At 65.3% G+C, this 26,237-nt stretch overlaps 10 protein-coding genes across 10 annotated transcripts; 6 read left to right on the forward strand and 4 right to left on the reverse strand.

The window, feature by feature from the left end:
• Positions 1-237: 237 nt before the first annotated feature.
• On the forward strand, positions 238-1,543 carry Q8F55_004808 (uncharacterized protein; the record flags this gene model as incomplete). The annotated part of the gene is made up of 3 exons (XM_069353313.1): positions 238-433; positions 480-1,114; positions 1,148-1,543. 3 exons carry the CDS (start codon positions 238-240, stop codon positions 1,541-1,543), a joined length of 1,227 nt encoding a protein of 408 aa, XP_069207955.1.
• A 31-nt stretch (positions 1,544-1,574) lies between these two features.
• On the reverse strand, positions 1,575-4,122 carry Q8F55_004809 (uncharacterized protein; the record flags this gene model as incomplete). Its single annotated transcript, XM_069353314.1, has 2 exons — positions 1,575-3,557; positions 3,928-4,122. The coding sequence occupies 2 exons, from the start codon at positions 4,120-4,122 to the stop codon at positions 1,575-1,577; spliced, it is 2,178 nt and encodes a 725-aa protein (XP_069207956.1).
• A 573-nt stretch (positions 4,123-4,695) lies between these two features.
• On the reverse strand, positions 4,696-6,103 carry Q8F55_004810 (uncharacterized protein; the record flags this gene model as incomplete). The annotated part of the gene is made up of 4 exons (XM_069353315.1): positions 4,696-5,051; positions 5,101-5,404; positions 5,460-5,876; positions 5,912-6,103. The coding sequence occupies 4 exons, from the start codon at positions 6,101-6,103 to the stop codon at positions 4,696-4,698; spliced, it is 1,269 nt and encodes a 422-aa protein (XP_069207957.1).
• Positions 6,104-6,484: 381 nt separating this feature from the next.
• THI4 (thiamine metabolism-related protein) lies at positions 6,485-7,815 on the reverse strand (the record flags this gene model as incomplete). The annotated part of the gene is made up of 6 exons (XM_069353316.1): positions 6,485-6,565; positions 6,613-6,762; positions 6,880-7,010; positions 7,043-7,077; positions 7,136-7,223; positions 7,257-7,815. The coding sequence occupies 6 exons, from the start codon at positions 7,813-7,815 to the stop codon at positions 6,485-6,487; spliced, it is 1,044 nt and encodes a 347-aa protein (XP_069207958.1).
• Positions 7,816-8,623: 808 nt separating this feature from the next.
• On the reverse strand, positions 8,624-10,287 carry Q8F55_004812 (uncharacterized protein; the record flags this gene model as incomplete). Its single annotated transcript, XM_069353317.1, has 2 exons — positions 8,624-10,042; positions 10,093-10,287. The coding sequence occupies 2 exons, from the start codon at positions 10,285-10,287 to the stop codon at positions 8,624-8,626; spliced, it is 1,614 nt and encodes a 537-aa protein (XP_069207959.1).
• A 530-nt stretch (positions 10,288-10,817) lies between these two features.
• On the forward strand, positions 10,818-12,332 carry Q8F55_004813 (uncharacterized protein; the record flags this gene model as incomplete). Its single annotated transcript, XM_069353318.1, has 4 exons — positions 10,818-10,863; positions 10,931-11,091; positions 11,144-11,438; positions 11,476-12,332. The coding sequence occupies 4 exons, from the start codon at positions 10,818-10,820 to the stop codon at positions 12,330-12,332; spliced, it is 1,359 nt and encodes a 452-aa protein (XP_069207960.1).
• A 481-nt stretch (positions 12,333-12,813) lies between these two features.
• On the forward strand, positions 12,814-13,572 carry Q8F55_004814 (uncharacterized protein; the record flags this gene model as incomplete). The annotated part of the gene is made up of 3 exons (XM_069353319.1): positions 12,814-13,270; positions 13,306-13,408; positions 13,446-13,572. The coding sequence occupies 3 exons, from the start codon at positions 12,814-12,816 to the stop codon at positions 13,570-13,572; spliced, it is 687 nt and encodes a 228-aa protein (XP_069207961.1).
• A 1,343-nt stretch (positions 13,573-14,915) lies between these two features.
• Positions 14,916-22,335, forward strand: Q8F55_004815 (uncharacterized protein; the record flags this gene model as incomplete). Its single annotated transcript, XM_069353320.1, has 14 exons — positions 14,916-15,298; positions 15,338-15,363; positions 15,415-17,018; positions 17,055-17,182; positions 17,221-17,644; positions 17,682-17,843; positions 17,884-18,136; positions 18,174-18,301; positions 18,339-19,897; positions 19,932-20,193; positions 20,229-21,029; positions 21,067-21,552; positions 21,613-22,107; positions 22,159-22,335. 14 exons carry the CDS (start codon positions 14,916-14,918, stop codon positions 22,333-22,335), a joined length of 6,888 nt encoding a protein of 2,295 aa, XP_069207962.1.
• A 1,449-nt stretch (positions 22,336-23,784) lies between these two features.
• On the forward strand, positions 23,785-24,527 carry Q8F55_004816 (uncharacterized protein; the record flags this gene model as incomplete). The annotated part of the gene is made up of 2 exons (XM_069353321.1): positions 23,785-23,815; positions 23,959-24,527. The coding sequence occupies 2 exons, from the start codon at positions 23,785-23,787 to the stop codon at positions 24,525-24,527; spliced, it is 600 nt and encodes a 199-aa protein (XP_069207963.1).
• An 843-nt stretch (positions 24,528-25,370) lies between these two features.
• On the forward strand, positions 25,371-26,077 carry Q8F55_004817 (uncharacterized protein; the record flags this gene model as incomplete). The annotated part of the gene is made up of 4 exons (XM_069353322.1): positions 25,371-25,593; positions 25,631-25,799; positions 25,891-25,960; positions 26,003-26,077. The coding sequence occupies 4 exons, from the start codon at positions 25,371-25,373 to the stop codon at positions 26,075-26,077; spliced, it is 537 nt and encodes a 178-aa protein (XP_069207964.1).
• Between the last annotated feature and the right edge of the window lie 160 nt (positions 26,078-26,237).

The raw sequence follows: 26,237 nt of genomic DNA on the forward strand, positions 1-26,237 counted from the left end.
TCGTCCGCTGCCAAGCGGACGCGCCACCCAGCGCCACGATTCCCACTGACCCCTCCCCCCGATTGCGGCCGTGCCCATGCACGTCCTCGAGCGCGCCGGCAACGCAGTGCCGGGGCCACGGGGGGAGGCCGGGGCGACGACACGCAGAGAGCTGCTCACATCCCGACTCACAACTAACCCCTCCAACTAACCCTCTCACTACTGTATCTCCTCGCCCGACCACCCACACTCGTTACCATGCCCCCCTCGCCTCCCCCCGCGCCCGACGTCTCCATCGTCGTCCTCTTCGCGTCGCTTGCGCCCCTCGTCGGCGTGGCGTACCTCGCGCTCTCGCCGCGCGCTGCGAGCCCCACCAACCGCCGCGCGCGGGCGGCGCTGGCGCTGTTCGGTGCGGTGGTGTTCACAGCCGCCTTTAGGTGGTGGAGCGGGCAGAGTGAGTGCCCCGGCCGCTTGAGCGCGCGCGCTGACGCCGCGCCCAGACGTCCGGCGCAACATGCTCACGGCGGCAATGAGCACACAGGTCCCGCACATGCTCCTCAAGCACCTCCGCCTCGCCGCCCTCCCCACCCCCCTCGTCGACAGCTACCCCCGCGCGCGCCTCTTCAGCGCCGTCGACGCAGTCATCAACCTCCGCTGGCGCAACTTTTCCGTCCCCTCCGCCCCCCACAAGCCGCCCAAACCCCTCCCCCCAAAGCCCACCCCGGCGCGGAGCCGCGCCCGCGCAGTCGCGCACCACGCCCGCATCGCGCTCACCCAGTTCCTGATCATGGACGCCATCCAGGCCCACTTCCTCTCCCTCGCGCCGGGGTCCATCGGCTCCCCCCTCCCCTCGCCCCGGGGGCGCGTCGACGCGCTGCTAGAAACCCAGCTATACCTCCTCCCCTCCCTCCTGCCCCCTATCCCCCTCCCCCGCGCGCTCCTCCAGGCCGGGATCGCCGCCGCCATCGGCGCAGGGACGTGGCTCGTCCTCTCGTGGCCTTACCACCTGCTCGGGGCGGCCGCGATCGGCCTGGGCGTGTACGAGGCTGACAGCTTTCCCGACCTCTTCGCCAACCCGTTCGGCGCGAGCAGCCTGCTTGATTTCTGGGGCCGGCGCTGGCACCAGAACTTTCGCGTGGGTCGGAGGTTAGGGCAGAACTGACGACAGCGCGACTTTACGCTGCTGTCCACCGCGACGGTGCGCCTCCTCCACCTCCCGGCCCGGGCGGCACTGCCACTCGTCTTCGTGTACAGTGCCGCGTACCACGCCGCCTTTCAGCCCGCCGCGCTCGGGCCCCGCGCCCTCGCGTCCGTCGCCGCCTTCTTCACCCTCTCCGGCGTGGGCGCGCTGCTCGAGGCCGCGTTCCGCGCCGTGACGGGCCGCAAGGTGCGCGGCTGGCCTGGCCGGCTCTGGGCCGTCGGCTTCTTCCTCGCCTCGGGATACATGATGCGCGATGGCTGGATCGACGCGGGGTACGTCACCGTCCCGTTCACTACGGGCGCGGGCCGCGCAATCACCCGCTACACGCTCAAGCACGTCCTCGTCCCCGGTGCCACTGCATAGTACATGTACAAGATACAACATAGCGCGCTTATTAACTCGTAAACATGTCGTTGAACGAGTGCCACAGCCCCGCGTCGTCGCTGGCCGGCATGAGCGCCCAGAACAGTGTCCAGTCGTCGATGATCTCGGCGGCCGTCCCTGCCGTCCCGGCCATGTCGGGCGCCGGAGGGGGCAGCATGCGTCCGGTATTGAGGAATTGCCCCGAGTCAAACGACCCGGCAGCGTCGGGCTGCGGGCTCGGCGGTCGTGTTTTAGCCCCCACAGCGCTGAGGTTGCGCAGGATGTTGCTGTGCGACGACGCGCTCGCCCACGTAACCGACATGTCGTCGAGCCAGCGGATGCACTGCTCGAGGCGCTGGATTGACTCGACGCGCAGAGGCGATAGCGAGTGCATGTCGTGGCCGCGTGTCCGCCCAGCATGTGACGCTAGACCGGCGTGCACTGTCGCCGCTTGGAACACGAGGTACACCCACGAGCTGGGGAACTTCCTTATCCGGAATGTCGTCTCGTACGCCTCCATGATGCTGCAGATGCCGTTGGCAGCGGCTCTGCTCGCGTCGACGCCTTTGGGCAGCCGGTGGAACGGGTCCGAGAGCGACGAGGTTGGGTCTGGCTGCTGCAGCCGCTGCAGCGCGTGGATCGCATCCAGATCGTGGTCATTTTCGTACGTCTCCTGGAGGTAAGGCACGCGCGGCCGATGCAGCAGCAGCATGCACGTGTAGTACCAGCCGCGGAGCGTCAGGACGTGTGGGCCGACGTTGACGTGCGCGGCCAGACCGTCCTCGTCGCGCCACTGCAGGTGCTCAGGCAGATTGGTCCGCCAGTGCCGCAGCTGGGCGTCAATCTGCATCGTCGCCTCGTCCGCTTGGTGCGAGTGGGTCCCTTCGGCGCGTGCACGCCGAGCAGCAGGGCGGTAGATCTCGTCCAGCACCGTCTCCACAATGATGCCAATGTCGCACCATGCGTTGAAGCTCGACAGCGCGTGCGACTTTACGCACTCCATCGCAAGGGTGGCTTGTGGCTGGAGGAAGTGCTGTGCGCCGCCCGAGAGCCATAGGTCGAGCTCATCCCGCTCCATTACGCTCGGCCTCAGAGCGTCGAGGTCGGCAAGGCGGAGCATCGGCGGGCGCTGAAGTGCCGCGGCCAGGATCTTGTCCAGCAGGAAACAAGCCCACAGAGTTCGACACTGCTCCTGCTTCCGCCGGCCGTCACTCACGCCACCGCCGACGACATTCTGGCCGACGTTGTGAAGGCCGAGGTCAATCGCCATACGACTGGCGATCCCACCCATCTGGTATGCTAGCGACGTGCGGCCGTACCCCAGGTCCTGAAGCGATACAATCACGAGCGCCTGCACCGTCGCCAGGTCGCTGCGGTTCGAGTACAGACTCGCGAGAATCCGATGGCGCACAGACTCGAGAATGGTCTCTGACAGTGACGACAGTGGTCCGCGCGAGATCCGTTCCCCCAGCGCCACCGGCGCCGGGCTCTGCGTCAGGTCGCTGTTTGCCGATGAGATGGCAAGGATCGCGTCGAAGAGTATCGGCGCCTGCGTCTCGAGTGCGCGCAGGGACCGCAGCGCAGGAAGGTAGATCACGGGCCAGTGCGGGTGGATGAACGTTTCGTAGATGAGCAAAAGTCCGTCGATGGCCTCTTCTGACAAGCCGGTGTCGCACGACACGGAACGCATCGACGGCGACTCGGTCGGCCGGTACGCGTTGAGCGTGGGTACCCGTGGTGTCCGGGCCGTGTGGGGCGAGTTTGCGGGTTTCGACGTTGCGGGGGACACGGCGAGCGAGGCCTCGGACCGCAGCAGCAGGTCGGACATCATGTCGCCCGTGTCAAACTCGATGTTGGAGGGGATGTTGGCCAGCAGCGAAGAGTAGGACGGGGTGATGGCTGACGGCGCCGGGTCGGCCGACCACGCCGAGGATGCAAAGTCGGCGCTGGTATCAACCTTGGGCTCGTCTGGTTCGGCTGTCGTCGACGCGGCGTCGGGTGAGCCGTTGGGCACCTGGGTGTGTGAGCGACGCTAGACGCGCGGGGCAACTCCGACGACGTTCTAGCGTAGAGCCAAAACGCATTCTAGCCGCGGTTAACGGCGTGGGGTCGTGGGGTAAAACGGCGTAGCCGGCGGCGCGGCGGCTCTCGGCCGCACCAAGAGGTTGTGATGCAGGATACGGCATCGTCGACGCGGCAAAGGCAAAGCCGATGGATGGCAAGGACGTTGCTGACGAAGATGCCAGCTGGCCGCCCCAGAAGGCGGCGTCGCCGACCACAGAGCGAGCTCCGCCGCTCACCCACGCCGAGGAAGACGCATCGCCACCACCCCTCCTTCCCCCTCAACCTCCCCCTCCCCCCCGCACCCCCTCGACAACACTCACCTGCTTCTTTCTCCCACCCCTCGCTGGCGCGCCCTTCGGCGGCCCCCGCTTCTTCCCCGACGAGACGTAGACGCACGCCGCGCCGAGCTTGAGACAGCTCGCGCACGTGTCGTTGCCGTCGCACTTGACCTTGCGGGACGAGCAGGCCGTACACGCGCGGAGCGTGCGCACCCGCTCGCGCGGGGCTGCTGGCATGTGTGGTTGTTGGGGGTGCGATGGGGTGGGTGGGGGAATGGGGCAAAGGGAAAAGCGGGGGAAGGTCGCGTGTGTCGCGTGTCGCCTTTTGTGGGCCGTCCGTCTGCGGGGAGGACGATGCGCGCGGTGCCGGCTTGTCGTCGGCGTCGATGCGCGATGGCGAGATGCTAGAGTGGAATGAGTAACTGGGTGACGCTGAGTGGTTGTCTTGCTCGTTGTTGCCCCGCGGCCCCCCACGGCGATTGCGCGGAGTGAAGAGGGCGACTCGGCGGCTCGGCGCGGCAACGACGGGGCAAAGGAATAACCGAAAGGGACACTGGGGAACTCTCCGCAGCATGCCCTTGTCCCTCGGTGCATGTCTCTCTCTCTCTGTTGCCCACTTGCTGACTCTCGACATGCATTGTTGCACTGTGCATGCAGGTGGGCAGCACCATCTTGGCGAGCGGCACAACTACCCCGTCTCGAGGCTTCACGCCCACCAGCCACGCTGGACGATCACTCAACATGCTCAACACCCACTCTATCGCCTTGATACATGAAACATGAATACTAACCCGACGACTAACGCTCCGACTAACCCTCAAACGGGACAGCAGGCAGCACAGTGCCCTCGCACTCGCCGAAACCCACACTCCATCCCCCCGGGGCCTTGACCACGGCGCTAAACTTGACGCTGTCACCATCACGCAAAAAGGTCATGTCCTTGCGGCTCGCGTCGAGCTCGAACGGCTCGCGGCCCATCTTGCTGCGCTCGAGCAGCGAGCCGAGGCCGTCGGGCCGGGGGGCAGAGAGCGTGCCGCTGCCCAGCATGTCGGACGGGCGCAGGGGGCAGCCGGTCGCCGAGTGGTGCGCCAGCATCTGGGCAAAGGTGTAGTACGTGTGCTGCGTGTTGGAGGTGGAGACGTGCGAGTAGGCGCTGGACTCGGGCGCTGCGCGTATGCGTCAGTGGGAGGGCGGGGTGACGGCGCCGTCACTCACTCTTGATCTCAATCGTCAGCGGCACATCGAACCCAAAGCCCTCGGGGTCGTCGAGGTACGGCAGCAGCTTGGGGTCGTGGTCGTACTGCTTTGTTTTGAACGGCTCGAGGGCTTCGGGGGACACGATCCACGGCGAGATGGTGGTGCAGAAGTTCTTGGACAAGAACGGGCCGAGGGGGACGTACTCCCACGTCTGGATGTCGCGCGCCGACCAGTCGTTCATGAGCGTGTAGCCGAAGATGCGCTTGCGCGCCTCGGCAGGCGAGAGGCGAGACCCGAGCTTGGTGGGTGGGCCGCCGTAGATCTAGCAGGCGAGCGTCAGCGAGCTCTCCACGGTCCCCTCCCCCATCGCAACTCACGAAGGCAAGCTCCAGCTCGTAGTCGAGCCGGCGGCACGGCGCAAAGATCGGCTGCTTGTCGCCCGGCTTGTCGAGGATCTGGCCCGTCGGGCGGTGGAACGGCGTGCCCGAGACGACGACCGAGCTCGCGCGGCCATGGTACGCCACGGGGAGGTGCTTCCAGTTGGGCTGGATCGCGTTCTCGGGCCCGCGGATGAGCACGCCGCAGTTGTACGCGTGCTCATAGGACGCATAGTAGTCGGTGTAGTCGCCGATCGTGATGGGCAGGTGGAGGTGCGTGCTCCCCGCGGTGCGGGGGACAAGGAAGGCGTCGGCGTGGTCCTTGAGCGGGGAGGAGGGGCCGAGGATGTGGGTGAGGTAGGCGCGGACCTTTGGCCACGCGGATGGGTCGGACGCGACGAGCGGGTCGAGCGTGCCCTAACCGTCAGCAGTCTCATCTGACTCCAGCTCACCTTCTGGAACACCTCGGCGTCGACACCAGCCTCCTTGAACCACTCGGAGCGGGACAGCTTGTCCAAGTCGAGGATGTAGTCGCCGATCGCGACGCCTGGCCGGGTGGCCGGCTGGTCGTCGGTGCTGAACACGCCGTACGGCAGGTTCTGGATCGGGAACGGGTGGTCGGCCGCGTACTGGACAAAGCTCATGCTGCTGGCTGCTGCTTGGAGAGGTGGGAACACGACAAACTGACGGCGATGATGCTAAAGAGGGGTGGGTGGGGGAGGTGGCCGGGTAAACCGTCCGCCACCGGTCCGCCCGACGCGGCGGTTGTGCCGGTGGGGTGGGGGCTGGGGACGGGGGCCACATCCGCGAGCCGCTGCAGCCGCGTCGCTCGTCACTGGCCCTGGTGGTATCTACGAAGGCCGCGGGGGAGCGCGGGGCAGCGTGCGCGTGCTGGCGAGGGACGCGACGCGACGAGCCGTTGAAACGTGTGGCACTTCCAAGACACTTCATTCATTCTGATACTGTGATTTCTGCTGGCTCGGCTTCCACGACTGCCTTGTGGCTTTTGTTCTCCCTCGCCCCACCTACGCAGCGACCTTGCGCCCGACGACCTCGCCGTCGACAATCTTCTGCGCATCGAGGATCTTGATGGCCTCTTTGGCGGCCTGGGGTGTCAGCCGGCTTCGTCCCCCCTCGTCCAGGGCCCACCCACCTTGACGCCGCTCGCGAGCATGCCGCCAAAGGTCGCGCCCATGCGGTTCGCGCCGTCGAGCTCGGAGAGCTCCATGCCGCCGGTAATGAGGCCGGGGACGACCTCGCGCGTGTTGTTGACGATGTAGTCTTCGGCCGAGGTCATGTTGAGCTGGAAGAGGGTCAGCGGGTGTGCTGGTAACGCTCGCCGAGGCTTGCAGGGATGCCAACCGAGCCGCATGCCACAGAGTACCACACTCGGCCGTGCGACACGCCCACACCCACTCACCGCACGCATGTTCTTCAGCTGCTCCACCATACCCGTCGCGACGAGGCGCTTGACGCTGAACGCGCCGAACGGGCCGTCGTGCCCCGCGAACGAGCACACCAGGGGCGCCGTGATGGTCTGCGGGTCCATGCCTGGGGTCAGCGCGGAGGTTAGGAGGGCTTACAGCTCTGCAGGCCGTGCGCGAGGGTGACGAGCGTCCTGGGGGTGTGAGCGGGGTCGCGGGGAGCGATGCGAGAGCTAGCGCTGCTGTACTTACCAGTTTGAGACGACACCCGCGACGCGCAGCCCGCCGCCGAGCGGGTCGGGGCGCGTGATGAGGTCCTCGACCGCGGTCGCATTGTACACTGCCATCAGCTCCCCCCAGCCCCCCTACCCACGCTTGACATTCGGAAACGCCAACACCTTGCTCAGCACGGTGCTGGTAAACAGCGCGGCGTGCTTGACGACCACAAAGTCGCCCTCGTCCTCGAACGGCACGCCGACATCCTCGAGGATCTGGTGCGCCGGCTTCCGGACAACCATAGCGCTCATGAGCTGGCCGCCGAGCCACGCGCCGCCGCCCGGCGCGACGCCCGCCTCGATGATCGTGATCGCGAGCTCGGGGCGCGCAGTGGCGAGCGCCCACGCGCAGGTAAGCCCCGCGCTCCCCGCCCCGACGATGACCACGTCGCTCACGGCCGTGCGGTACAGGTCGTCCCCGTAGCGCCGCGTCATGGCGCGCGACACCTGCCACTCCTTGATCGGCGCGAAGGTGTACTTGCCCTCCCAGTCCTCGTGGGGGACGCGGGTGGCGGCGGTCTTGGCGTCGAGGAGGTCGTTGGAGGCCTCGGACGCGGTTTCGGCCTTGGAGAGGGGCGGGGAGGGCGGGCGCGCGAGCGCGGGGGGCGCCTCGGTGCGCTTGAATGCGATAGACGACTTGAACGAGGTTTCGACCATTGTGCTGGCTGATGGGGCTTGAGGGAGCTGGCAAGCATGCATGCAACCCGCCTCAGCCTTATACCCCCCCACCCAGCCCAGCCCAGCCCCGCCCCGTTCCCAGACTACTGCCACTGGCGTCGCTGCCACTGACGCACGCAGCCACCGCGCGGGGTTCCGCCCGACGGAGACCCGTGCCACCCACCCAGCCCCGGGCGATAAGCCTCAGCTCCGGGCGCGATTTGTCTTGCCGCCGCGATTCGAAACGCACCCACTCCAGATGGCGCTATGCTTCCACGAGACAGGTATGCACGCGCACACCGAGTCAGCTCGCACGCGTCAGACCCATCCATTGCCAATCCGTGGCCGCGCCGGATCTGAGCAGGCGCTAGCGGACGATAAGTGCCGCCTTGCGTTCGGGGCGGAGCACGGCGGCTGCGCGATAGCGGAGCGGAGCTGGGAGTATGTTGCAGAGTCGCCCATACGTCAGGTGTGGGTGGGTGAGTCGCTACGTCAGTCGTGAGCAGGTTGGCCTGGCCTGCCTGGCCTTCCTGGCCGGCGACTCACATTCCGCGTTGGGGAACCGGCGCGCGACGTCCGTCCGTCCGCCCTTGCCCTCGTCCTGCCGCCGGCTTCCGGTCGGCAGCCTACCCGGCCGTAGCTGGCTCGACTCGTACCGCGGGCGTGGTTGGCTCGACTCCACTCGCACCCGCTCGACTCGCCACCGCCGTGGATGGAAGATTGTACATTGTGCTTCTCCTATGATGACTACCGTCTGCTCCCATGCCCGCGGCACCTCGACCGACCGCCCCCTCCCCCCACCCCCCGCCTACGCCTTCATGCCGATGCTCTTGGCCAGCTTGAGCTCCGCGCGGCTCTTCTCGTCCTCGATCCAGCCCTCGATCGTCGACGCGTCACGCGGCACAAAGCGCACCTTGAACGGGTAGGGCGTCGAGGCCAGCCCGAGCGGGTTGGCGCACGCCGTCGCGGGGTCGATGTCGTAGTCGGCGTCGCCCATCTCAATCTTGAAGAAGTGGATGAGCTTGCAGAAGGCAATGTACATCTCGCGGTTGGCGAGGTGCACGCCGGCGCACATGCGGCGGCCAGCACCGTAGCTGTAGTGGGCCTGGCGCGAGGCCTCCGACTCGTCGAGGAAGCGCTCGACGCGGAAGTTCTCGACGTCGCCGTACCGCTCCTCGTCGTGGTGGATGCCCCACGCGTTGAGGAAGACGGTCGTGCCGTCGGGAATGTGGACGCCGCGGTACTCCGAGTCGCCGAGCGTCGCGCGGGGCAGCGCGAGCTTGAGCACGGAGAAGTAGCGCGAGCACTCCTTGCCGAGCGCGGTGATGTACTCGACCGTCTCCTCGTTCGAGTCGGGGATGGCGCCCTGGTACACGTCGTAGATGGCCTGGTAGGCCTTCTCCTGGATCTCGGGGTGCTTTGCCAGGTAGCCGATCGACCAGAAGAGCGTGTTGGCCAGCGTGTCGAGCCCGGCCGACACCATCGAGAGACAGATGGACGACAGCTCCTCGTCAGACAGCTTGGCCTCGGGGTCCTTGAGAATGTTGCCCGTGATACACGGAATGTCCTTGCCCTGCTTGACGCGGTCCTTGAGGTCGTCGAGCAAGAAGTTCATGTACTTGTCCCTGCGGACGCGGGTCTGCTCCATGAGCTGGGCCTCGGCCGCGCCCGCCGACGACGGCACGAGGCGGAGGAGGGGGATGTAGTCGCGCCACGAGTTGTTGACCGAGCGGAAGTTGGCGACGTTGGTCTCGACGTCGACAATCTCGCGCAGCATGTCGTCCGAGACGCCGTCGAGCCGGCAGCCATAGTTGGCCACGAGGGACACATTCAGCGCCAGGCGCTGGACGTACGCGAACGGGTTGACCTGCACCTTGCCGGCCTCGGAGCCCGTGTACAGGTCCTCGATGAGGGCGAGCGTCTCGCGGTCAATGATGGGCACGTACGTCTGCACGGCGACGCGGTTGAGCGCGGTGGCCGCGGCGCGGCGCTTGCGCTTGCAGCTGTCGTCCCAGGGCGACGTGCCGATCGTGAAGCCGGCCGACGACGAGATGACCGTGTGGAAGTTGTGGAACTTGGGGCGCGAGATGTAGACTGAGCCCTGATCGTTGAACAGGTCCTTTGCGGCCTTTGCAGAGTTTACGACGACGACCTCGCGCTCGCCCAGCGTGATCTTGAACACGTCGCCGTACGTCTTGCTCCACTCGTAGTATGTGATGGCTGGGTCCTGGCGGCGTCAGTGGGGCTGGCTCGTGGTGGGGGCCGGTGGCGACTCACCTTGCCCAACTGGAGCAGGTTGCCGACGATGGGCAGCGGGGTCGGGCCGGGCAGGTGGATCTTGCCCTTTGCATAGCGCGCATAGTGGACGACGGCAACAGCAACAAGCGCGACGGCGACAATGGCCAGCGTCTGCGCGTTGAGGCCGAAGCTGAGGTCGTGGAGCGTGTCGAGGATGACTGATGATCCGGACATGTTGTGTGTGGGTTGGGGGGGTCAGCTGCAACACACGCCGCTGTTATATCCTCCTCCTGGTTGGCGGGTTCCGCCCGTCACGAGGTCAGGAGGGGTGAGTCGCCGCCGCTCGGCTCCAAGCACTCGTCAGTCGTCGGATACACCCCCCCCCGTCTCCCCCGGCTGTGGTCATGAGAAGATGTCGGACGACAAGGGTATACCGCCACTCGGCTGCCCCACAGATACCGGCTAAACCGCGCCCGGCCCCGTGGGTGCGGGTAAAGCGACGCGAAGACTCGGGCGGATGTGTCCAGCTGCGAGTGGTGCACGCGTGCATGCATGCCATGCCATGTCGACATGCATGAGTGGTTGATACGAGCGCAGCATTCCGACGCCGACGGTAGCCGTGGCCCGAGACGGACGCTAGCTGCTGACAGAGACGCCGACTCGCCAAGTCCCCTCCCGCCCGCCACCCGGGCTATCCATTACGTCGTCGATAGATATAACCACAGCGCAGGTAACACATCGACACGTCAAAGACACTTCACACCATGCCAGCAGCGAGAGCGACAGACGCGACAGACCTGGCCTACCTGAGTGAGTGTGCAAGCCGGCGCGGCTAGCGGCAACAATGGCAGCATCGGGCCGTGCTGACGCCCCCCAGACGGCTTCGGCAACCACTTCGAGTCCGAGGCCGTGCCCGGCACGCTGCCAAAGCTCGGCAACGCGCCGCAGCGCGTCGCGCACGGGCTGTACGCCGAGCAGATCAGCGGCACGGCGTTCACTGTGCCGCGGGCAAAGAACCAGCGGTCGTGGGTGTATCGGGTGGGTCGGCGAGCGGAGCGAGCCGTAGTGTCGACCCCGCTGACACCCCCAGCTCCGCCCCTCGGTCCAGCACTCCCCCTTCAAGCCCTACACCACGCCGTCCCACCTCATCTCGTCGTTCCACTCCTTCTCCCCCGGCATCAAGGCCACGCCGCAGCAGCTGCGGTGGGACCCGCTGTCCCTGGGCGAGAAGAACGAACGCGACGCCGACTTTGTCGACGGGCTCGCGACGCTCGCGGGCGCGGGCGACAGCCAGACCAAGAACGGGCTGGGGATCCACTTTTACGGGTTTGGGCGGGATATGGGGAGGAAGAGCTTTTACAACTCTGACGGCGACTTTTTGATCGGTAAGTTTGCGCCGCCGCGGGCTCGCTAACCCCCCAGTCCCCGTCACCGGCGAGCTCCTCATCACCACCGAGTTCGGCAAGCTCCACGTCCCACTCCTCCACATCGCCGTAGTGCAGCGCGGGCTCAAGTTCTCGGTCGACATTGTCAACCGCGAGCGCGCGCCGGGCGGCATCGCGCGCGGCTTCATCTGCGAAGTGTACAAGGGGCACTTTGAGCTGCCCGACCTTGGCCCGATCGGCGCCAACGGCCTCGCCAACGCCAAGGACTTTGAGTCGCCCGTCGCAGCGTACGAGGACACGAGCGAGGAGTGGACCGTCGTCAACAAGTTCATGGGCGAGCTCTACACGTACGACCAGGCCCACTCGCCGTACGACGTCGTGGCTTACTCTGGCAACTATGTGCCGTACCGGTACGACCTGGCCAAGTTCAACGTGATCGGGTCCATCTCGTACGACCACCCCGACCCCAGCATCTTCACGGTGCTCACCTGCCCGACGGACTCGCCCGGGACAGCGATCTGCGACTTTGTCATCTTCGCGCCGCGCTGGCTCGTGGCAGAAGACACGTTCCGCCCGCCCTACTTCCACCGCAATTGCATGGCCGAGTTCATGGGCAACATTGCAGGCACGTACGACGCAAAGGCGACGGGCTTCCTGCCTGGCGGTGCGAGCTTGCACAACATGAACTCGGCGCACGGGCCCGACGCGGACACGTTCACCAAGGCGTCGGCCGCTGAGCTCAAGCCGCACAAGGTCGGGGACGGGTCCATGGCGTTCATGTTCGAGTCGGCGTACCAGCTCGCCACGACAAAGTGGGCCATTGACGAGAGCAACAAGCTCCAGCAGGACTACTGGAAGGTGTGGCAGGGGCTGGACAAGCAGAGTGATTTGTAGGCGCGGGCGCCAAGCCCGCCGCAGGCGGGGGTGGCGTGAGCGGCACGTCGTCGAACCGGGGTTGAGCAGCAGCAGCAGCAGCGTTGTACATTCAGTGATTCTATCGATGCACAAGTGGGATTAGGCGAGTTACGTTCGAACAAGCGTAGGAAGGTGGGGCAGGAGCGGGCGTGGCCAGGAGCTCTAAACTGGTCGAGCCGCCGCCGGCTGACCATGTCATCGGCCCGTCGCCGCCCCTCCGCCGTTCCCTCCGCCGCGCCCAATCGAAGCCATCCGCGGCGGTCCGCGGGCACCGACCTCCCCACGCGCCCACAGCCCAACGTCTATCCGTCGTCTCACAGGCGCGGCGAAGCGAAGCGCGCCGAGCGACGCGGCACGCGACCGCGACACCGCGGCGGATAAAGCTGCTTTACCCGGGCGGCCTCACCGCCGTCATCAGTCTGCAACCCCGCGCTCGTTGTTGTCTCTCGAACCACACACCATGCCCGACCCACAGCCCCAGCTCACGCTCTACACCTACTTCCGCTCGTCCGCCGCGACGCGCGTGCGCACCGTGCTCGCGCTCCACGGCGTCGACTACGACAGCGTCCCGATCCACCTGCTGAAGGGGGAGCAACGCGCGCCAGAGTACCTCGCGCACAATCCGAGCGGCGCCGTGCCCGCGCTCGCCGTGCGCGACGCCTCTGGGGCGTGGGACCTGACCCAGAGCGCTGCGATCATCGAGTACGTCGACGAGGTGTTCGGCCCCTCGTCGGCCCGCGGCAGCCTGCTCCCCGCGGACGCGAGGGGCCGCGCGCTGGTGCGCAGCATCGTCGACATCCTCGTGTGCGACATGCAGCCGCTGGCCAATTTGAAGGTGCTCACTAAAGTCAAGGCTATCGCGGGGGACGAGGCGGCGATGCCGTGGGCCAGGGAGTGGTGCGAGGCCGGCATGGGGGGTGGGTCTGGGTCGTGCGGGCAGGCTGACGCCCAGCGCTCGAGGCTATCCTGGCCAAGACGGCAGGGGAGTACGCCTACGGCGACGGGCTCACCCTCGCCGACGTCGCGCTCGCGCCGCAGATGCACTCGTGTATCCGGTGGGTCTATCAGCGCGCGGGTACTAACCGCCCGCAGGTTCGGCGTCAAGCTGGAAGACTACCCCACCGCGCACCGCGTCTTCACGCGCGTCTCGGCCCTCCCGGAGTTCGTGTCGGCCGACTGGCGGCACCAGCCCGACACGCCCGACGAGTTCAAGGCGTAGGCGGGGGAGAGTTGAGGCGTAGGCAGTGGGTGGATGGGAGAGGCTCTGGGAGACGGCGCTGGTGTAGAGTAGTGTGGGCGGATGCGATAACATCGGTCGGCTGTATCCCCGCGACGCCGCCGCCTCCCACAGCCCGTGAGCGAGCGTCGGCGGGGCCGTTGCGGCGTCGCGAGCGGCGGCGCCGTGGCGCAGGCGACAAAAATGCTTGCGGCCTCCACCCACCGGACATCGTTCTCGCGCTCATTGGCTCTGGGGGCTGGCGGGGCTGGCGGCGGCGTGGGGCTGGCCGGCGTGGGGCTGGCCGGCGTGGGGCTGGGCGGCGTGGGGCTGGCCGGCGTGGGGCTGGGCGGCGTGGGGCTGGGCGGCGTGGGGCTGGCCGGCGTGGGGCTGGGCGGCGTGGGGCTGGCCGGCGTGGGGCTGGGCGGCGTGGGGCTGGGCGGCGTGCGGCTGGCGGCGACGGCGCACGGCGACCACCTCTGCTGCATGGCAGGATGACAACGAGGACGAGGGACAAGCATCGACGAACAACCATCAGCTTCGACGAGTGTGTCACCGCTACTGTGCATGCTTGTCGGGGACTTGTCAGGGCGAGGTCACGTCATGCCGGCGGGTGCCAGGTTGCGGGTAGACCGACGGCATGTGGGCAGGTTTCCTACTTAGATCCCGAGGCCACCTCCCTGTGTGGGCCAGGCGTGTTCGCGTGCGTGTGGGTGTTTTCTGTGCATGAGTGACTGCCTGTGTGTCAGTGGCATTATCATTGGCCGTCAGTTGCGTCAGACGCGTCAGTTGTTGCCTGTGTTTGCCTGAAGGGATGGATTGAAGGGTGGAAAACAGAGTTTGAGACGAAAGACGAGACAAAGATCGACAAGGATGCCACTTTGTTTGCTGCTCGTCGTCGTCTGCCGCGCTCCACTCCACAACGAAACACGCACCCGCCACACCCCATCCACCCCTCTCTCTCTCTCTCCATTGCATCCCCCCTCTCGTCGTCGTCGTCCTCTTGTCATTGTCGACACACCCGCTGCCGCCTTGAGCATGGCCACGCAGAGTTTGTGACCTGTCCGACGAGTACGACGTCATTTTCAAGCCCCCCTCGGCGCCTCCCCCTTCCCTCCCCTCCCCTCCCCCCTCCCAGCCTCGGCAGCTCCGACGACTCGCTTGCCGCCTCCGCCGCCGCCGCCTCCGCCTCCTCCGCGTGCAATCAGCAAGCAAGCAAGCACTCTCCCCGCGCATCTCGCCTCGCTTGACCCCGCTCGCATCCCCCCACTCGCCACCAACAATCATCAAGATCACGCACCCGTCTGCACCTGCAGCATCTGCAGCACCCCCCCGCCCCGCCCCCCATGCTGCCCACAGCAGACGACTACAAGGCCCACGGCCTGTACAACGTCGAGCTGGACCCCGACACGGGGCTGGGCGACCACCCCACGGCGGCCTGGCTCTCGGGTTCGGCGCGTCTCGTTCCCACCCCGGCCTACCCCCTCATCGATGACAAGGATGACAAGCACGCCGCCGCCGCCAGTGCCAGTGCAGACAAGCACTCGTCGATCGGCTCGGCAGTCGCCACGGCAGGCAGCCCGTACCCGCCCTCGTCGGCCGAGATGGTGCCGGCCCACTCCAGCTCGATATCGTCGATCGACGACAGCAGCAGCATCGGCCCAAGTAGCAGCAAGAAGCCGGCGCTGAGGAGAGCATCAGTCCAGAACGGCGGCCGCGTGCGGTTCCAGTGAGTCGCAGTGCTCGCTCTCGGCTGACGTGCCCCCAGCTTTTGCCCTCACGGAGACTCTGCTTGTAAGCTGCCTGCGGCTGCCCATCCTTTGCTGCCCCCGCTGACCCCCACAGCCGCGGCCTACTTTCGTCGAACATGCCAGGTGAAAGCCCTCGACACGGTGCATGAGATCGGAGCGCGCCAATGGGCAACAATGAGCGTCGGCTCCACCGCCGACGACTCTGACCCACCAATATCTTCGCCAGGCCTGAGCGATGCGACAACGACAACGTACCGCAGATTCCAGGCCGACCTGCGGTTCGTAGCCTGGTGGGAGGACGACCTAGGCCTGTGGCTGGTCCTCCAGACCGAGGAGCTGTACACACTCGAGTCGCTGTCCGGCGCATGGGCCGAGGTCGTCGGCCGGTCGTGGCCCCAGCCGTGTGACGACGAGCCGCTCAGCGGCTCGACCGCGCCCGACGCCGACACGCCACGCGCCGTCGTGACGACCAACCCCATGTCCCAGATCATCGTCGGCGACCATCCTTCGGGCTATGGTGGGCCGCTGACAAACGGAACAGCGTTCGGGTCTTCCAGATTCGGGCCCATCTGCTGGGCCGACGCCTGCGACCTCCTCTTCCAGTGCGTGGCGTGCCTTCAGGCGCTGCACGACCGGCACATCTCCCTCAACTGGTGTCATCCAAAGTGCTTTGCCGTCATCAACGGCCGCGTCGTCGTCGACCGCTTCTGGCACGTCACAGCAATGCCAGGCTTCTCCCTACCCCACTATCTCTCGCCGGCGCTCGCAGCGTCCACCCTGTTCACGCGCGAGCCGCTCGACCATACCTCGTCCAACCTCACCGAGGAGTTTGTCTTCCGGCATCTGCGCTATCTCGCCCCCGAGGCCGCCATCTCCAGACGCGTGTCCCACAGCAACGACATTTACGGCTGGGGCGTGCTTGCGTACGAGCTGCTGACGGGATCTACAATCGACGGTGGCCCAGAGACGCCAGACCTGCACGAGGTCGATCTGCTCGCCGATGTCCACAGGCACGTCACCAACGAGGTCACATCGCCCGCAGAGTATCTCGAGCGTATCGTTGGCCTGAGCGGCGGCGGGGACAGCTCGCTCGACATGCCCCCAAAGCAGCTGTCCGACATCATCATGCGCGCGCTCTCAAAGGACCCAGAGGATAGGTATCATCGTCTCGACGCACTAGCGTACGACTTGCGCAAGCTATCGCAGATTGTGCGCGCCGACGGCGACCTGTCAAAGTTCACTGTCGGCGAGGTAGACCGCATGTCGCGCTTCAGCCTGCCCCGTACAACCATCGAGCGCCAGCCGCAGCGCGACGCCCTCGACGCCGCGTTCGACATCCTCTGCCAGGACTCGTCGCAGAGCAGCATCGTGTGTGTCTGGGGACAGAGCGGAACCGGCAAGTCGCGCCTCGTCGAGGACTGGGCGGGTGTGCTCGAGGAGTCGAACCGCGGCCGCCGGTGCCTGGTCGGCCGCGCGCGCCCAGACGAGCACGTTAAGAAACCCCTCACCAGCTTTGTCCAGATCTTCCAGTCGCTCCTGGACCGCGTCCTCACCGACCCGCGTGAGGACGCAAAGGAGTGGCTGCGCAAGATGAAGGCCGCGCTCGGGTCTCAGTGGATGTTCTTCGCCGGGCTCTTGTCGCAGGACGCACGCAGGCTGATTGGCGATGATACCCAGCCCAGAGCAAGAAGTATAGACGTGAGTGCATGTGGGTTAGACAGCGCTGACACCCAGTGGGAAAACTTCCTCGTCGCGTTTCGATCATGGTCGAGGAGACTCCTCCAGCTCTTTGCGACAAAGGAGCGTCCACTCATCCTCGTCATCGACGACTCGCAGTGGCTCGCTGCAGACGAGGTGGAAATGTGAGTCGTAGTGCCGCTGGCTGGCTCTGACCATCCAGTTGGAGACACATTATCGATGGCTCCCACCCCCTCAACCACGTCCTCGCCATCTCTCTCATGCGCGCAAACGAACCCCCTCCTCCTTCCGCGCTCCTCTCCATCAGCTCAACCTCGATCGAGGTCAGGCGTCTCACCGAGGACGGCGTCGCCCAGTTCATCAGCACGTGCCTCAACGGACGTGTCTCGACCTCGACCGAGACCATTGTCAGCTTCCTTTATGGCGAGACGGGTGGCAGCCCCCTTTTCCTCCGCACCCTCATGACGACACTGGTAAAGGAGGGCGTGGTGGCGTTCGACTACGACAGCCTGCAGTGGCGCTTTGACCTCGTCTCTCTCCAGTCGCACCTCTCCGACTCTGGCTTTGACGCATACCTCGAGGGTGTGATGCGAAGATTGCCGTCCGAAGTGCAGCAGCTCCTCATTGTGAGTGGCACGTTTGGGCCCAACTGCTAATAAACAGCTGCTCTCTCGTCTCCCTTCGGCTGGCTTCCCCCTCCGCCTCCTCGCCATGGCTCTGGACAAGACGGCAACGGAGACCGACAACATTGCCCAGGTCGCCGTTGCCGCAGGCGCCCTCACGGTGCGCAACGGCACGGTGCGGTTCACGCACGACAGGCAGAAGGTGGGTTGACTGCCTACTTCAGTGAGGCTAACCTATGCAGATGGCCGCGTACCGTCTAATCCCCGCCGGCGAGGCTGGTTCAATGCATCAGCGCCTGTTCAAATTCCTATCTCTACCCGACCTGCTTGGAGACTACGTCTTCGACGCGGTCGAGCATGCCTTGACGGCAAGGGAACTGGGCACCGCTGTCGCCGAAACGGACGTCATTCTGCGATTGCTCCTCGACGCCACGCAGCGAGCGGCCTCTTCAGCGAGCTTCACCTCGGCAAAACACTACGTCGACCATGCCACACGTGAGCCCCATGCACTGTGGACCTGCTAACAACCAAGGTATCGTTGAAGAGACTGGTGGTATCGACGGCTGGATCACGTCACACCGCACAATGTACTTCCGCTACGTTCGCCTCGCGACCGAGATTGCCAGCGTCTTTCATGAGCACGCTGTTGCGTTTGACCTGGTGAGTGATTAGAGCCCCGACCACGGCTAACCTCCAGCTGGAGCAAATCAAGCCCTACTGCAAGTCGTCCATGGAGAAGATATCCATTGCGACGCTACTCGTGAGGCAGCTTATCGCCGCGAACAAGCACCATGTTGCCGTCGAGCGCCTCTTGGAAACCCTCGACGAGTTTGGATACAACCCGGAGAACCCCACCGCTGTCAAGCTGTGGAGGCCGCTGACGGCCGCCGACGTCGAACAGCTGAGCGACGAGCTCGTCGACGACAATAATGGCGAGGAGACTGAGCTCACTCTGATCATGTCGTTGATCGCTTACGCTGGCCCCACAATCTACATCACCTTGCCCGAGCGGAGACACAACCTGTTCATCCTCGGCCTGTCGGTCATCAAGGCACATGGCAAGATCCACGAGGGCTCGGGCTACATACTATCCGTACACTCGATCACCAACCACGACGCCCCGGTCCAGTACGCGCTCATGCTCCTCAGCAAACGCGTCGCTCGTCTGCGCCCCAACAGATTCCTTACGAGTGCCGCCTTGATCGCAAACGCGTCCCAGTCACATCGATTCATGCCCCTTGCGCAGGTCGGCGAAGCCATGGAGCAGGCCTTCGAATCGTCATTCACCCTCGGCGATTACGAGATTGCCTGCTACGTCGGAGCGCTGGACCTCGCTGCAAGGCTGTTTGATGTCACCCCAGTGGCCTGGGACATTGTGTCTCGCCGGTACGAGCTCGTCAAGGCCTACTCGACCTTGTCGCACCGCGGCCTGGTCAACATCCCGTTGCAGTACGGCGAGTGCCTATCTCGGATAAACAAGTTTGGCCAGCCATGGGATCTCGAAGGCTCCTTCTTTGGTTTCAGCGAGCTCGAAGCCATCAGCGGTCTGGCGCTGCACCAAGGCGTCTTCCATGCGTTTACGCTACGCCTCAAGCTCATGTTCAACGCGCCTGAGGCTGAGATCCGATCCAGTTTCAAGTTTCTGGAACAGACAGTCGAGTCGATGGAGGGCCTGATCTTTGGTCAAGAAGGCCTCTTCCTGCTTGCTGTCGCCGAGATACGACTCGACCTCCCCAACCGCTGGCTCGGCAAGGTGACCGAGTTCCTCGGCCGCTACGCCAAGTACTCCGAGGACGTGCAGGATCGCATCTCGTTCCTCCGAGCCGTGCCGCTGCTCAAGGCCGAGCGGCTGTACACTATACTCGACGAGCTTGAGGGCGTCATCCAAGGCTTGGAGGGGCGCAACAACAACGTGCTGGCTGGCTGGCTCAACTTTTGGGTAGCCGACGAGGCCGTCGGTCGTTTCGGATCGTCCAAGCTTGCCGAGGGATTCATTCGCGCGTCCTTTGAAGGCTTCTACAAGCACGAGGCCTGGGGTCTGTGCCAGATGTTGCAGGACAGGTGGCCCAACAACACACCCGACATGGCGCTCCCTCGCCGCGGCCCAGCCGAGGCGTTCTCAACCGACAACATCATGCCCCCGCTCCACCGCCCCTCGCTCTCTGGCGTGAGCGAAGCGCACCAGTCTTCCAAGCCAACGGAGGATACGAGGGCGTCGGAGGCCGTGATGCCCAATGACAACCTCGACACGTTGACGTGAGTACTCTGTTCGTAGCACCGCTGACTCCAGTCTCATGCGCTCCTCGCTCGCACTCGCACAGGAGAAGGACAGTCTTGTGCTGCTCGGCACGCTACTCAGGATTCTGTGTCAGTTCGCCCGCTGCGACTACGCTGCGATTGGTCTCTGTGACGAGGAGGACAGGTCCATCCTCCGCCTCAAGGCTGCGGGGCCATTCCAGAGAATCGTGGCGTACGACCTCGATGTCAGCGACGATGCCTCGCAGGCCGTATGCCCCGCTTCCATCATGCTGCACGTCGCGCGTACTGGGATTGTGAGTAGCGCTTCTAGGCTAAACTGACACCACAGCCCATCACCAAACCTGCCAAGGTGTCACGTCTTCGAAGCGATCCGTTCTACAATGAACGTCAGCCCCGCGCGCTGTTATGCTTGCCCATCATCAACCAGGGTGTGCAGTCTGGAGTCATCCTCCTGCTGTCCATGACGTCGGCAAGCGCCGCGCTCCAGTCTGAGCAGGCACGCGAGGTCGTGAGCACGCTCGCGACCTTTGCGTACATCATCCATCTGCACCACGCGTTTGCGCGCCGCCTAAAGGCCGAGGTGACGCAGCGTACCAGAGAGCTCACGGCTGCTCTGCAAGCCAAGACCCACTTCTTGTCACAGTGCAGCCACGAGCTCCGAAGTCCGCTCGCGGCCATCATGGGCTTGACGTCTGTGCTCGAGGCTAGCCCCGGCTTGACCTCTGTGCAGCGCGAGCATCTCCAGACGATCCTCGCCAGTGGTCAGGACCTGCTGTCTCTGATCAGCAACATTCTCGACCACTCAAAGCTGGAATCCAACTCGGTTCTCCTCGAGCATATCCCGTTCAACGTGCGCGATGTTGTCGAGTCGGCGCTAGACACGATCGCGCCTGTCGCCCAGTCCAAGACGGTCGAGCTGACCCCGCTGAGCATGTTCAAGAACGACCCGCCGGGCCTCATCGGCGACCCGTTCCGAGTCAAGCAGGTGCTCCTCAACCTCCTGTCCAACGCTGTCAAGTTCACCCCGCCTGGCGGCAAGAACAAGAAGACTGCACGTGTCACTGTCGAGCGGTCCTGGGCACCGCTGGATAAGGCGCGCATCAAGATCAAGCTGACGATTACGGATACTGTGAGTGTTGGCGCAGGGCACGAGGCTGACTCCACAGGGCGTCGGCATCCCGCCGTCCAAGCTCCACAAGCTGTTCAAGAGCTTCTCGCAGGTGGACGAGTCGATCACGCGATCGTACGGAGGCAGCGGCTTGGGCCTCGTCATCTCGCGCGACCTTGCCAGGCTGCTCGGTGGCGATTGCATCGTCGAATCCGAGTTTGGTAAGGGCTCGACCTTTACGTTCACCTTCATCGCCATGAGGGACCCCGCATGGAAGCCCATGCCACTGAGGCGCTTCCCCGAGGAACAACCCTGCTGGATCCTTTCGGCCAGAGACATGGTGTGGGGCGTGTTGCTCGAGGAGGACTTGAAAGAGTTCAACTGCAACCCGACGCGCTTTACCAAGGATCCTCAGCTCGCGCTCCAGGAAGGCACGGCCGATGGACTTAACTCGGGCCAGTTCTACAACATCATGATACTGGACACGACTGTGCTCGATCGCGACATTCTGGCCCAGATGCGAAAACTCCAGCCAAATGCCCAGGTACGCACGCCTCGCCGATCATGACGGCATGGTCGCGACCTTTGGAGCTGACCTCTGCAGTTCTTCTACGTTTCCCGTGCGACTCAAATATCGTCCGACATGGACAAGCTGCAGATTCCCGTGAGCACCATGCCCAAGGTCACTGTTAACCTTCAGCGCGACCACATCCTCGCGCGCCCGCTCAAGTTCAACTCGATCTACGAGACGCTCCTGCCAGTGCCAGCCGACGGTCGTGCAAAGGCGACCCGGTTGACACGCAAGAAGTTCAACAAGAACCTGGGCAAGGAAAAGCCGCTCGAGGTGTTGGTCGTCGACGACTCGGCGACCAACATCGCCGTGTGCTGCCGCATCCTCGAGCTGTGGGGCTACAACCAGGTCGACTCTGCTGCCGATGGCCTGCAGGCTGTCGAGGCAGCCGAGCGGAAGCGCTACGACCTGATCCTGCTGGATCTGCAAATGCCCGTGCTCGATGGGTTTGGTGCGCTGCAACGAATCCAGTCGAGCCCGCTCGCGGGCGAGCCGTGTATTGTGTCGTTGTCTGCGAATGTTGACAAGGTGGGTAAATAAATCCGTGGAGCCGCGCGGCATTGCTCACACATGCGACAGGCCACCCAATCGCGTTGCATCGACGCGGGCTTCTTTGACGTGCTCACAAAGCCTGTCGACATCCCTCGCCTGGGAGAGATCCTCGCCCAAGTCTACGAGTTCCGCCACGGGTCGCGGGCGGCGTCGACCCCCCTCATCCCATCAGTGGCCGCCACGCCTCCGGCGCTGACGCCGTGAGCACGCGCGCGCGCGGCGTGTACAATGTTGTAATCGTGCTTTACCACCAACACTACCCCACCTACTCACCCACTTGTATTCGCGGCTCTGCGCCGCCGCAACCGCAACCATCACCCTGCATTAGTCATAATCACACCCATCACTGCGCCCCGGCGTGCCATCATCATGCATACTAGATTAGTACGTGCAGGTGGCGAGGGGCGAGGGGGAGGGGGGTGGGTCGGGCGGCCCTCGGTCTGGTTTGGGGGGGCGAGTGCTGCGCCGCGTACCGCCAGCGCCGTCGTACAGCTGCTCTAGACCAGACAACTGGGAGCGGGGGAGCGGCGCAGGTACACGCGGTGCCGGCGGGCCGGGCCAGCGGCGTGTACAGAGGGAGCGAGCAAGCACGTGTCGAGCTGATTGGGGGCAGGAGTGCGAAGACGAGCCGTCGAGCTGCTTTATCGAGCGACAGGCGCGAGGGATTCGACCGGCCGACGTCATCGGGTCCTCCGACCTCGGGCCTCCCCCTCTCCGCCACTGACGCCGGCCTGCGTAGTCACCACCCCCGCTGGCCACTCGCAGCGCGCCAGCGATTATTCGCGCGGCCGTGGGTGTGGCTGGGGGCAGGCCGGTGAGTGTATTGCTAGGGTGTACCCCATGCAGGGATGGAGCAGGGCACATGGTGCTTTCAGGCTCGAGTCGCCGGCCGGTCGGACAACAACAACAACGACAAGCTGAAAACTTTGGTGGCAAATGGTTTGCGGTCTGCGCTGCCATCTGGCAGCGTGTCCGGACTGACTCTTGTCACGGCCTCGATGCATGCAAGCCGAGTTACATGCCTCTCTGAAACGGCGCGCGCCGTTGCCTGCCAGCCCCTCTGTGTGCAGCGCTGCGGCCTGACACCAAGCCGCAGGCAGCAGGCTTTCGCGGCGGAATGATGACGTTAACCCACGTCGCCTCTGGCAAGCAAGGCAAGACCGACCGCGCGACTAAGCCAGCGGGCGAGCGAGCGTTATCAGACCAACACGAGTCAGCACCCTCGGCGACGTCGCCCCGCCCTCGGTATTCTATTCTATTCAGTTGGCTTGAGCAGGCTGCAGGCGGCCGGCAGACGGCAGACGGGGCGCTCACGGCATCCGTCCGCCCGTCGACCCTCCCCCTCGCGTCCCCCGTCCACCATCGCCCGGTCGCCCATCCCTCCCCTCCCCCCCCCCCTCCCCCCTCCCACCCCGCCGCGTCGGCCGCGGCACTGCGCACCCAGCATCGGCAGCACCGGCACCACCTGCTGACTGATGACGCAGGCTGACTGAGCGGGTTTGGCCTTGCAGCAGCCTGGCATGCAGCCCAGCTGTAAGAAGAAAAAGTCTGCCGCACCCGACGACGGCTAGAGGCTACGTATAAAGCCTGCCTGGCGACCAACATAGCACGTCGCTCCAGTCGCTCCACCACCGCATCCATCACACACTCACCATGGTCGCTCGCAACAACGTGAAGGAGGAGGGTGAGTGCCCGCACCGAGGTGGCTGTGGCTGTGGCTGTGGCTGTGGCGAGTGGCCTGGCGCTGGGCTTTTGAGGCCTGGCCGCTCGGCTGCTGCTGCCGGCTCCTGCTGCTCGCTCCGCTCGCACAGCGCTGACCTCGTCCAGGCGCCGTCCCCACCTCCCAGATCCAGGCCATCTTCTGGACGCAGCGCCAGCGCTTCATCTTCGCCTACTACGTCTTCTACGCCATCATCGACGTGACCCTCCTCGGCCTCATCTCGTGGAACATCCACAAGCACGGCAACACGTGGACAAACTACCCCAACGGCATGTACTACCACGCGCTCGGCCTCGGCCTCTTCGCGACCATCTTCACGCTGCTCGTCTCCATCTTCCACTGGGCCCTCGGCCACCTCCTCCTCACCTTCACCTTCTTTGCGTGCGGCGTCCTCTTCGGCACCGTCGCAGGTATCCTCACGGCCACGCCCTTCGGCCACGGCCTCCAGTGCGGCAACCCCGTCGACCGCTTCCCGCCCCAGTACCGCCCCTTCGTTGACGACTGCGCCAAGGTGACGGCGACCAACGGCCTCTCGTGGGCCATGTTCGCCCTCGCCACCGCCGGCTTCTTTTTCATGCTCCAGGACAAGTACGCGTGCACGTCCAAGCGCGACCACGTCTACATCAACTACGAGGCCCCCGAGCCCAAGAAGATCCACGACGAGGAGGAGGCATGAGCCAGCCGCCGCCAGTCCGAGGGCGACCGGCGGGACGCTGCGCCCGAGTGATCTGATGATCCGCTTGATAGTGGCCCGCCTTAGGACAGCACGATTATCACTCCTGTGACCACATCTTATAATCTGATCATGCATGCTTTCCTTCATTAGCCAGACCTTGGTGCAATCGATAGGGCGAGGTGGGGAGCGGCGAGAGAGGCGGAGAGAGGGCTGGTTGATGTCGGATTCGGCCCCCTTTCGCCACAATGGCTCCCCCGCCCAGCTCGCCCTGGAAGCGATGCGATAAGATCAGATAACACCTGCACCACCCTCGATCATGCATGGCCGAGCTGGACCAGCGAGCAAGAGATCGGCTCCCACGACGCTGCTGCTATCAGCCCGCCCGAGGCCTTGGCGAGGCCTCTTGCCCAGGCTAGGCAGACGTGGGAGTCGTCGCGGTCGCGTCGGGCCCACCGATCTGGGTGGGGCCGGCGTCTGGCGCCTGGCACCTGGCACCTGACTCGGCAACTTGCCCCCCTCGCGCCAGGCCGTGCGTGCCGGGGTCACCGCGATCCGCCCACCCGTGTACCTCTGCGCCGGGCGACGCTATGCACGCGTCGAGTTGCGCTGCTCGGTGTGCGAGTTGCTGTCGTCGCCGCGTCGTCGACCGTGGACGAGCACGGAGGGCTGACGAGAGCGGCATCACGTCAGCCCCGCCACGTGGCTGGCAACTCGCGACGCGCTTGCCGAGCCGACAAGTTGCCGCGTTGCCGGCGCGAGCGACAACAACGAGCTCCATCTCACTCGCCATATCCCTCTTGTCATCGCGCACACCTCACTCCCCAGCACCCCCACACCTCCGCAATGTCAGCCCTCCTCGCCCCCGGCCCCCCACCGCCCGGCATGCGCCCCTTCACCGAAGAGGAGGCCGCCATCGCCGTCCGCTTCGTCGACGCCCCGCCCTGGGGCCAGGAGCTCGCCGGCACCATCAAGCCAGAGTACTGCGACGACGTCCCTCCCGTTAACGCCAGGGGCGGGCGCGACGCCGCGGGCTTCCGCGCCGTCTTCTCGGGCGTCATCACCGAGGGTAGGGGCCAGCGGCAAGGCAAAGGCTGACCGGGGAGGCATGTGCAACCCCCTGCAGAATATGCACGGCGGCTGCTCGGCGACCATTGTGGACGTCATGACCTCGGCCGCGATCGCCGTCGTGTCGACCGAGTCGTTCTGGGGCATTCCTATGCTGTCCGGCGTGTCGGTCAACCTCGACATGGTGTACTACCACCCCGGGCAGGTGTGAGTGGCCGCGAGCGCCGCGAGCGAAGCGAGCGATGGTGCCGCAAGCGAGAGTGCCGCGCGCCGAGCGAGGACGAACTAACCCCCGCAGCGGGAAGAAGATCAAGATCGTGTGCGAGGTCGAGCGGATATCCCCGACGCTGTGCAACACGCGCGCAGATGTAAGTGGCGGCGGGCGGGCCGGCCAGCGACTGACGCCGCAGATCGTCGAGTGGGACACGGGCAAGCGCATCGCCGGCGGCACGCACGTCAAAGCGTGGCGCCCGGCCAAGCTGTAGGGTTGGCGGGGGGCTCAAAGCATCACATGCAGTTGTAGAGGTAATGCGGGGTGGGGTAATGGCCGGGAGATGGCGAGACCAAGGCCGAGGGAATGGGAGGCGGCGGGCGGCGGGGCGGGCGGCGGGGCGGGCGGCGGACGACGAGGCGGCCACACCGCCA

Source organism: Vanrija albida (assembly GCF_041260175.1).
Source record: "Vanrija albida strain AlHP1 chromosome Unknown contig_4, whole genome shotgun sequence".
In the NCBI taxonomy this organism is placed as follows: Eukaryota; Fungi; Basidiomycota; class Tremellomycetes; order Trichosporonales; family Trichosporonaceae; genus Vanrija; species Vanrija albida.